Below are 11,126 nucleotides of genomic sequence, written 5' to 3'. Positions count from 1 at the left end.
TGGATTTAGCACAGACATATTTCCTGCAGAGTTGCAGAAGTCGAAACGGATGATGATGAAAAAGAAAGTGATTGAGAAAGACTTTTCCTTAAAAAAATAGGGAAAGTTAATGTTGTGAAAAGGATGCTGAGGTTGGAGTTAAAAGAGGAGGATCAAAAAGGAGAAAGCTTGAAAAATAAAAATAAAATGCATCCATTAGGGCCTAAAATAATGACTATAAATGAAAGCAAAGGACCAAAAAAACCTTCAATTCTGTAGAAATTAGTCTGAGACATCTTAATATCTTTATTAGATGTTAGTTTACATGCTATAGTTAGAATAGGTCATGTGATTAGTTGGAAACTTTTTATTTTTAGCTTGTCCTGTCCAACAGCTGAGCAGACAGACGAGAGCTGAAAGCAATGGGGGTTATGAATCTTTTGGCTCAGCAGAAGTATATTTGAATAAACCCCTTTTGTAATTTAGGCTCAACTTTATTCATCTCACCAATAGTTTTTTTTTGGACCGAACAGAAAAAAAAGGAGGGAAGAAGGGGGGGGGGGGGGCATGATGCAGCATAAAGCAACAAGTTGCTGGGTGTTTATAATCCCTCCCATTGGGAGGACCCAACGCGGGGCCCTGGCCCAGACGAGCACCCCACTACCACCCAGGAGTTCTGAGCATCCACCCCAACCCCAGGCACGAGCCAGCCCCCCCCCGAAGGGAGACCCGCCCCACGCTCCAGACAGCCAACCACCCAGGCCATGGTTGGTCCAGGAGAGAGCGAGGCCGGCCACCCCCGCCCAGGAGGAGGACCCCCAAGAGAGATTTTTATTGTAGTTTTTTCATAATTTTCTAGTTTAGCTGTTTTAGATTTTTATAATTATTTCTTCTTTTGTTAGATTTTTGTTCAGGTTTTTAAACAATCATTAGACCCTCCAATTTAGAAAAAGATGAAAGGAAAAACCATTTCAAAAAGAATTCTGCACTTCTGACCCAAACAAAAACAATATTTTAGGCAATTATGAGATAATTATCATTTTAAAATGTAAACTGTAAAAAGAGAAAACGCGTTCTCCTCAGACTGCAATCTTTAACAGCAAAAAATATTTTTATTATATATCACGTTTTAAAATAAAAGCATAAATCCTATTAACTGAAGGCTTAAGATGTTTTTGTAAGATCTAAAATTAATGGATTGAAAAAGGAGAATAAAACGTCTTTCATCTGAAGAAAATCTTTTTTAATAAGTTCCTTTTTTAATCAATAGAGTGAAAATAGCTTTAAAAAAACAGTTAAAAATGGTCATGTAATTAGCCGCAAACTTACTACGGAAGAGGATTAGGGCCAAGGAAAAAGAAAAAAGAGCTTAAAAATGATGATTTAAATCAGTGTTTTTCAACCAGTGTGCCGCGGCACACTAGTGTGCCGTGGGAGATGGTCAAGTGTGCCGTGAGAAATTGCCCTCATTAACTGATCTAAAAGCAATTACCATCTCCAGGAAATCAGCTCTTTGTTCATCCAAACAGGCCCTGATAAAACACTGAGAAGTTAAGAATATGAAATGTCATAAAATACTTTTTTCTTTGTGTTTATATGATTCTATTAAAGACATTTTGATAACAATAACGGGATACCGCGATTTAGCTGCAGCTATAACTGTGTAAGGAAAAGTCTCGCCCCTTTAACTGTCTCCACCAATCATTCTTGAAGGCTTAATCACATGTCATCAGTCTGACCAATCAGAAGTGGTTAAAGTATTCACTTCCTTGTTTCGATTTAGCGCAAAAAAGTCTCTCTGTTCTAACAAAAATACCAGCTAAAGCTCGTCTTTAGCGGTGTAGCTTTCCACAGAATCTGGTATCAGACTGCAACAAGTGAACAAAACCATGAAGCTCAAAGACGCTGGTCTTTCCGCGGTCGGCGGATTACGGGCACTACTTCTCCCATGATGCAGTAAAGTGACTGTCTTAGCGCACAATGAGTCTCTCCTCTTAACGTCTTAAAACAACGAACACACAAACAGTTTTTGAATCTTTTGACTTAATTTTTAATACATCTTTTAGAAAAAACAGCTGCAGCTTCCAGCTTTTTCTGCAACATTTATCACAAAAATGCATGTGAGATTGCAGAGCGGCTGTAGATCAATACAGACTGAGCTTTTTCTTTTTTTTTATTTATCTATTTTTTTGGATGCTGGTGTGCCGCGGGATTTTTGTCAAGGTTAAAGTGTGCCGTGGCTCAAAAAAGGTTGAAAAACACTGATTTAAATCTCAGAATTCTGATTTTAAAGTCAAAAATTTCTATGCCATTTTTTTCTTTCTCCATGGAAATAATCCTCTTCTGTAAAGTCAGAAAGACAAATAGTAATAAAAAAGGCGATAAAGTAAAATTCAGACGGAATTCCATGACATTGAGGACAAAACCGAATTTTAAAAAAAGGACAAATCCTGATACTTTACTGCCCTCTAGTGGTCATAATGAAAACTACAACAGATTTGTCTCCCATGATCCTTCTCTCCCCAACAATAAAAATACTTACACTGAACAAATCTCAACAAGCGCGAACAAATATACAACATATTAGAATTTATTGTCGCCTATCAATGGAATGTTGATCAAAACCTCCGCGGGATGAGCTACTTCCGGTCAGAACCACTTCAGTTCGCTGCGGAACGAACCTCTGACTGTATAATATTATCAGTGACATTTACTGTCAACAGCGTCAATGGAGCGAACTCCGGTTCCGTGCCCCTCCAATGACCACAGAGCGGGGCTGTTGGAGAGGATGTTGCCATAGTAACAGCGGAGTTTAAAGCTAATGAAAGGGCACAAAGAGGGTACATCCGGAATAAACCGGCGTTCTTTCAAAATAAAAGTAACAACTTTTCATCGTTTTCAATTGCTCAAAAATGTCTTTTTAGATTCTAATACTCACATAACAACATCTAATCTGTAAATAGGTATAATTTATTAAATGAAATGGGTAAAATGTTTTTTCCCTTTTTTTTAAACAAAGTTATGGATTCATGTAAACATTTTTATTGTGAATTTTGTTTCTTTCCATTGATTAGGTTGCCCATGGCAACAACCTTTTTCGTTACACACTATAAAATTGATGTGGATTTACTTTTTAAACCACATTAACATGTGAAAGTGCAAAAAAACTGTTTTAAAAAAATTAAAATGCAACTGTCCCCAAAAACACAACATACTGTATGACTGTAATGTTATAAAATAAAACATATTCAGTAAAGGAAAAAAAACACAGTTTCAACATATAAATGAAGATCATTGTGAAAATGTTAACAGATGCGTAGATGTTTGAAGCATCTGAAGCCATTTTTTTTTCTTAGCAAAAGTTTTTTTTTTATGCTAAACTATAACTTCAAAAACATAAATAATGCAAAAAACATGAAATCATTTCCAAAAATAAATATATAAAGAAATCTATTGTGTACAAAGAGCATAAAATTAACAGGAATAAAAAATACAAATGTCACCGTGTCGGTAAGGAGGCAGAAAGATTGATCCGTTCTGCAAATACTGACGGTTGATTGTTGCTTTGCAGGAACAGATTTTCTCTCACAAGAAACAGCTTTTGTTGTCTTTTCTCACTGCACTCATTGTACACCAACTTCCAACAGGGTGGCTGGTTCTGCAAGAGATGCAGACTGTCATTTGAAACATGTCTGTGTTTTTATCCAAAATTCCTAAATGAAATCCTTTTAACTTAAAGTGTTTTAGCATTAATCCATGAATATTCACACTAGAAATCACTCTAGATATCTGACCAATACACTTTGTTAGTTTGAACAAAACGCCCAGACGTTACCTCAATAATCTGATTTCATATTTTTTAAGTTACACTAAATAGAAAACTGACACAATAGGGTTTAACACAATGAAATCCGTTTCAAAACAAATGCCAGAAAGTCTTAAAACATTAAACCACAGCAATCAGATCTCTTAAGTAAATTAAAAAATGTCAGATCCAATAAACGTTGTAATCTGATTACTGAGATGAATCAATTGTGTGAGGTCAAACAGGTTCAGTGTCAGTGAATAACTAATATGTAATAATTTTATTCTATTAAAAGATAAAAGTGTATTAAAATCTGGAAGTGTTTCCTTTCAAGTTAAGCTTTTTCAAAGTCCTGATCCGGGATGCAGCCAAACTCTTATTTTTAAAGAATAGAACGGAAGTGGGGTTGGTTACGTCAGCTTGACGCAGAAGCTGCAGCGGAAGAAGAGCTGAGGCAGGTACAGGTGTTTACGAATGTGGGGAGAGGAGGAGGGAGGGAGAGGAGGAGGGAGGGAGGGTTGACGGCGAGAAGACGAGACTGAGGGAGCTGAAGGGAGGACGGAGGAGCGCGCGCGCGAGGAGGAGCAGGAGGAGGAGAAGGGAGCATGGCGGACAGGGTGGCATCGTGCGGGAGTCTGTGCGACAGCACCAACCTGCTGCTGCAGTACTGCAACAACGGTGAGCTTTCACGCGAACATCCCAGAATCTCACTCACCGTCACCATGGTAACGGGACGGGTGCTGCATTTTTCTTTTTCTTTCTATGAGAAGACAAACATTTTATTTCTAGATTTCTGCATTTATTTTGAAAAACTCCTGCAATATTCACCTCATAGACTCACACCAGGATGAAATGACATGACACAAGTACGTGTCAGTGTCACGTCTTAAATACATTTAACCCTATGTAGGTGTTTTTTTTCTTAGTAGTGGCTACATGAAATGACGTCAGTGCCGTGCGTGTGTGTGTGTGCGGTGTGTGTGGGAGCTTCAGTGTGTGTAGTTTGCAGGCGTTGGGGGTAAATCGATCAGCCTGGCGTTCAGGGATCAGGTGTCTCTGAGTCTCCTTTACCTCCGTGGTGCAGAACTCCCTGCTTTGCATGCACCGTTCCATGCAAATGCCCCTGCCGGTGTTTCAGCAGCAGCAGCAGCCGGATTGGAAACACTTTCTCGATCAGTATTTCATGTTTGACTGCTTCCTGTGACAGAGCGGCGCCCTGAGCGGCAGGTGGAGGAGCAGCGAGGGGGTCCTCAGGCTGTGTGGAGACCCTTTGGCTGCTGCAGCCCACCGGGTTTCCCAGCTCAGCCAACAGAAGCTTCTAAATAATCGTTTCATTTCTCCCAAAACACAAAATAAGAGCAAGAGGCAGAAGCTCAGACATTTATTCTTGACCACAGTTAATCATATTTGATCATTTTTGGGGGATAAATTAAATAGAAATGTGTGTTTTTTTCTGCTTTTATTTTACAACCGGTAAGCATGACCATCAAGTTGAGGATCAACGGCTTGTTGTCTGTCTGCTAGTCTGTCTTTCTTGACATGACCCTCTGCATTTCTCCGGACTTGGGACCGGCACATGAGAGCACCATTGTGCCCCCATGTGGTTGCATGACTTTATTTTTGAACTGCTGTTTTCTTTTACTCAACATTATCCCTCTGTTATCTATTATCTTTCTAAACCTTCACTAAAGTTTTTTTTTTTAAATTGGGAAAAACCGGAGCACCCGGTGAAAACCCACACATGCTCAGACCAGACAAACTCTTCACGTGGACACGGACACACGGTAAAAACACAGAATTCACTTTTTTTTTCTTTACAGCAGTTTTTAAGCTAAATGTTTCCCCACTAGTATACTCCTGGTATCTATTTGAACCGTCACTAGTATTTTTTTTCTTAGTAGTTTTAACGTTTTTTCTTTCCTATTATCTAACCCTTGTTATCTGACCGATCAACCCAAAAACCCACAGTATGGGTCCCCCCCCCCCAGCTGTATGTGACGTAGATTTTAGCAGACCTGAACTCTGAACCAATCAGGTTGTCTGGTTCCTCTGTACTCAAGATCCTGGAAAAGGGAAGGAAGGGAGGAAGGAAGAAGGGAGGGAGAAAGGAAGGAGGTAGGGAGGGAGGGAAGGAAGGAGGGAGGGAGGGAGGGAGGAAAGAGGGAGGGAAGGAAGGAAGGAAGAAGGGAGGGAGAAAGGAGGGAGGGAGGGAAGGAAGGAGGGAGAAAAGGAAGGAAGGAGGGAGGGAGGGAGAAAGGAGGGAGGGAGGGAGGAAGGAAAGGAAGGAAGGAGGGAGGGAGGGAGGGAGGAAAGAGGGAGGGAAGGAAGGAAGGAAGAAGGGAGGGAGAAAGGAGGGAGGGAGGGAGGAAGGAAGACAGGAAGGAAGGAGGGAGGGAGGGAGGGAAAGAAGGAAGGAAGGAAGGAGGGAGGGAAGAAGGGAACAAAGGAAAATGGAAGGAAGGAAAGAAATCCAATTAGCCTCTTTTTTTTTTTTTTTTTTTTTTTTTAACTTGTCCTGTCCAACAGCTGGGCAGACAGATGAGAGCTGAGGGCCTCTTGTGTTGGACATATTTTACTTTAACAAGAGGGGTTATTAATCTTCAGACAAACCAAAGGTATGTCTGAATAAACCCCTTTTGTAATTGAGGCCAAACTTTATTAATTTCAATCATGTTTGAAAATCTTTGGTGTTGGACCGGACGGAAAAGGAAAGAAGGGAAGAAGAGGGAGGGATGTCAGAGAGGGGGGGGGGGGGGGGGGGGGGGGTAAGAGGGTGATAATAGGAGGGGAAGGGGGGTAAGACCATGAAGCAGCATAAAGCAACAAGTTTACTGGTTGTTAATCATTATGGTAAGGTTCAAATGTAGTACAAAAAGGGCGGGGCCTATCCACACACACACTCAAATGTTATAAACACATCTGCTAGCTGGAAAAATGTCCACCTGTCGACATGTACACAAAACAGATAGTGTTCACACACGCATACTTATGCCTTAAAACCAACTAGTGTGAAATATTTCAGTCATTCAATCATGCAAACTATTAGTGCAAAGGTGAGCTAACACCTGTGCTCAGGTGAGTGTTTATGTTCTTCTAAAATGGATGGTGGAACGTGACAAGAAGGAGGGAGAGTGCCCAGCCATCCCCACCCCAAGACCCCCACCGCAGCAGCAGCGGCAGCCGGAATCCCCCCAACGCCACACGGGAACCGGCAGGGAACAACCGCTGCCCGGGCGACCAAGCCCGCCACCCAGGCCAGGGCCAGCAGGACCGCCGCAAGGCCCCCAGAGCCAGAGAGCAGGGAGGCACGGAGGGAAAGAGAGTGCCGCCCCAGCCCAACCAGGAGAGCAGCCCCCCCGCCGCGCCGGGAGCGCCCAACGCAGGGCCCCACCGGAGACGGACGCCCACAGCCCCAGACGAGCACCCCACCACCACCCAGGAGTTCCGGGCATCCCCACCCCAGATACGAGCCAGGACCCCCCAAGGGAGACCCGCTCCAGGCAGCCATCCGCCCGGCCCACGGTTGGTCCAGGGAGGAGCAAGGCAGGGGCCCGCCGCCCCCGCCCAGGAGGGGGAACCCCGGGGAAAAAAAGGGGGCCCACAAGGGGTGTTGTAAATATGGCCCGACCAGGCTCGGCCACAGTTGGAAATTTGGCGGGGCCCAGCGCTCAGGAGCAGGGACCAGAACCCACCCCCCAGGGACACGAACACCCCCGGCTCAGATGTAATGTGAACCCCCCCACCGCACGGAGAGAGCACCGCCGGGCCCAGGAAGCCGGCACCCCGGGGACACGGCCGCCGTTGCAAAGGGGCCCGTACCCCCCACCAGGGAAGAGGTAGGGGACAGATGGTCCTAGGTCCCACCTTCCTTGCAAAATGTGTGTGCGTGTATGTGTGTTTGAGAGGGTGTGTGTGTGCATGTGTGTGTGTTTATGTTGGGATGTATATATTGAGGGGGGAGGGGTGTGTATACTAAGGGCGGTGCAGTTAAAATTGGCGGGTAGGGCACTAAGGGGACATCTCCTGATTACTCACAGTGACGTCCCCTCACCCTCCCCACCAAGGGGCCCTAAATGTCTAAGGTGCGGTTAAAATTGGCGGGTACGATGCCAGGAGGACATCTGATGCTTGCTGGCAGTGATGTCCAAGCACCCCCCCTACCAAGGGCCCTACATGTCTAAGGTGCAAATAAAACCGAAAGAGGGGGGGCCCACTCCATACGGCAACCATAGGAGGGGGGGCACTGTCTAGTAACCCCCCCCCAAGGCCCATCGCAGGCTAAGCCCCCCACCCCCTCACCCTAATATGAGGTTATATGAGGAAGGGGGTAAGTTGGGGACAGCTGGTAGACTGTCCCCCGGTGGTCAAACAGCTGTCCCCCAGCCCCCCCCCCACCCCACACAGAGAGAGAGAAGCCAGAAAGCGTCGCCCCCCCCGGAGCAAGCCCAGGCCCCCACCCCCAAACGCCGGCCCTAGAATAGCTCTGGTCAGGCCTCGACGGGACCGAGGCAGCCAACCGGCCGGGGAAACCGCCGATGGCCTCAGCGGAGACCCCGACCCGTCAACTCCCCCTGCCCCGTACCAATAGTGGCCCCCCCCTCCCCCAGAATGCCCCCCCACAGGACAGGGCCGACAAGACCCCCCACCCCCCCACCCCACCCCAGACCCCGCAGCCGAAGCGGATGACACCGAGAGCGACCGGGGGCCCCAAGAGGGTTGTCCCGTCCCGCCCCAGAGCCAGGGAAGGGCCGATCCCAGCCCCAGGTGTAGATGGACAGCCCATCCGGCGCCGCTGGGCCCCCCCCGAGCAGGGCCCCCCGCCAACCCCCCCAGCACAGGCAAAGGGACCACCCCCCCAAGCCAAGCCAGACCACCACCCCACCCCCCCACCACGCACCCCCACACCCAAGCCCAGAGGACCACGCAGCACCCCAGCCCGCCCCACCCAGGCGCCGGACACGACCCCCCGACCAACAGAGCCCCCACCACCCCCCGCCAGGCACCGGAGGCCCCGATCCCCACCCCGGCCCACGGCAGAAGGGCAAGGAGCAACGACGACCAGGCCCCCCCACTCCCTAAGTCATGGAGTTAGCTATGGGAGACCAGAGAGACCGAATTCTTTCAAAGTTACTTGAACTTTGGGCTGACATTTTTTCCAAGCTGATATGATCAAGCAGCAGATTTCTGTGTTGACTTATATTTATATTTTTCTTGCTTTTCCAATTTATTAAAATAGTTTTTTTAGCAATGCAAAGAGTTATGAAAATGATAGAGCCTAATCCTCCTTCTACATCGATGGCACTCATGTCACCAAGCACACAAAGTGACGGTGAAGCTGTGATTGAAACCTTAAGCCAGACTGATAGATCGGCACATACCTGCTGCCAGAGAGCCTGGACAGGCGTGCAGAACCATAGTGCATGCATGTAATTGTCGGGTAGAAAAAAGAAAAAAAAAGAAAAAAAGAAATCCAATTAGCCTCTTTGTTTCTGCGCTAAAGTTAACACTTTTGTGGGAAACGAAGCAGAAGTCTGTCCTTAACATCGTCATCTGTCAATTATAAAACCTGGTTGCTATGGAAAGTTGGAAACTATACTTAAACGTAAAGACTTGAAATTCGTGGCAGACGTTTGTCAGACACGAGGAAGAAAAAAACTGGATGGTTGCTATGGAGCCTCGTCTTTGTAAAGGCCACAGTTCAGTTTCTTTATGCTTGAAATGAAACCCTGACGTGCAGCAGCAGCAGCAGCTAATGAGCTCCCAGCCTGAGGACTGTTGGGGTCTGAGAGGTCAGGAAGACGCAGACAAACGCAGAAGCATCCCGGTGTGGGCTGAAGGACTAGAGGAACACGGCGGCTCCTGCTGCGCTCAGACGTGTTGGTGTTCGATTCTGCGGTTTCCTGGCTTCATGCCAGGTCTGTGGATGGATTCGGGTGCTGGGCTCTGCAGCATGTGGCGATGGCGAGCTCCGCAGATGCTGATGCAGTGCGAGTGACCCTGAGCCAAGCCCCGCCCCTTCTGCTCTCTGCCGATGGCTAATGAGACATGAGGGATGGCTGTACAGGAGGAGGAGGGGAATGAAGGGAGGGGGCAAAGATGGAAGTGGGAGGTGTGCAGAGAGGCCGATGGGGCGAGGAGGGAGGGGCCAGGGATGCGGTCAGGGAGGCGGACGGGCCGACGGAGCGGCTGTTTTCTCTGTTGACTGACTGGCTGGAGGAGTGATCCGACAATGGCAGGTAGGCAAGACGAGCTCCACCTTCATCATCCTACACCGCAGCATGAATGTTTCAGCAGCCCTCAGTGTTGGTATTGTCCCGCAGACACTTACCCCCCCCCCACCGGGATAAATTCATCTCCCTCTTCCGTCTGTCTTCCCTGCATCTCCTCCAACTTCTCCTTTTGTATTTTCATCCATCCATTCCTTTGTTCTCCACCTTTTATTGTCCTTCTGTTGCCTCACATCAGCCGACTGCTGGAAAACGCTGTGTGTGTGTGCGTTTCTGAGTGTGTGTGTGCGCGTTTCGCCTGCTGAATATCAACTAACTGTGACCCGGCAGAGTAACGGGACACCGCCGAGCTTCGGCTTGACGATCCAAGGACGAACGGAGAGCAGATAGGTTTTTTTCCTTAACAGGTGTCAAACTATGAAGCAGAAGAAAAGAATCTCTGCAGATCCAGACTCAATATTTATCCCCCAAAAGCGTCTGAAAAGTAAAAAACTCGCTTTACGGTTAAGAGAACATTAAACAAATCAGAAAACTAACTTCACTAAAGTTGAACGTAGTTTCCATTTCATGAAAACCCGTGATCTCTTTCACTGAAATGTCATTTTGTTGGTGTAAACTAGTGTCCTGATGTGTTTTCTGCATGCATTCTCAGTGACTGTAGTTCATCTTTATCTGATGTTTTGAGCTTTTACCCTGATGACAGACCTGCTAAGCTCTTCTGCACATTTGGAAACACATCAGATTAAATCCCTCTGCTTCCGCCCACATTTCTGCTCGTTTTGCATTCAGGTTAGTCCCCAAACGTTGAATGAAAATAAAGATGGGCTAAATTTGAATGGAAGTGAGTGTGCCGGCAGTGGCTCTTCTTCCTGCTTCCTCCTGTGTCCTCGGCGGCTTCGACAGTTTGTTTTATGGCTGCAGAGCGCGGTTAACAATTAACCGGCCGCTCTGCTCTTCTCAGCGTCTTTCCCTCATCGTGTTTCATGAAAACGTTTCGGAGGTTGGGACGGATTCTTCTTCTTAAAAAAACAAAAACAAATAAAAGAGATCTCCGATAATCATGCTGCGGGTCGTTCCCATCATGCAAATCTGCAGAGGGCCCGATACATGTATGG

General features: G+C 46.6%; 1 protein-coding gene across 2 annotated transcripts in view; it reads left to right on the top strand.

Annotated features, from left to right (window-relative positions):
• The first annotated feature begins 4,314 nt into the window (after positions 1-4,314).
• The window catches only part of eml2 (echinoderm microtubule associated protein like 2), a 32,907-nt gene continuing 26,095 nt past the window's right edge, over positions 4,315-11,126 (top strand). Inside the window, exon 1 of one of the 2 annotated variants that reach the window (XM_023961360.1) lies at positions 4,315-4,462. In XM_023961360.1, the coding sequence (XP_023817128.1) occupies positions 4,390-4,462 (73 nt within the window). In that variant the 5' untranslated portion in view covers positions 4,315-4,389. Of the gene's footprint in view, positions 4,463-9,998; positions 10,021-11,126 lie in introns of those variants that run through there. The other variant, XM_023961361.1, reaches the window with a different exon arrangement.

This window comes from Oryzias latipes, chromosome 13, assembly GCF_002234675.1.
Source record: "Oryzias latipes chromosome 13, ASM223467v1".
Taxonomy (NCBI): domain Eukaryota; kingdom Metazoa; phylum Chordata; class Actinopteri; order Beloniformes; family Adrianichthyidae; genus Oryzias; species Oryzias latipes.
This window is presented reverse-complemented; position numbering and strand designations above follow the sequence as displayed.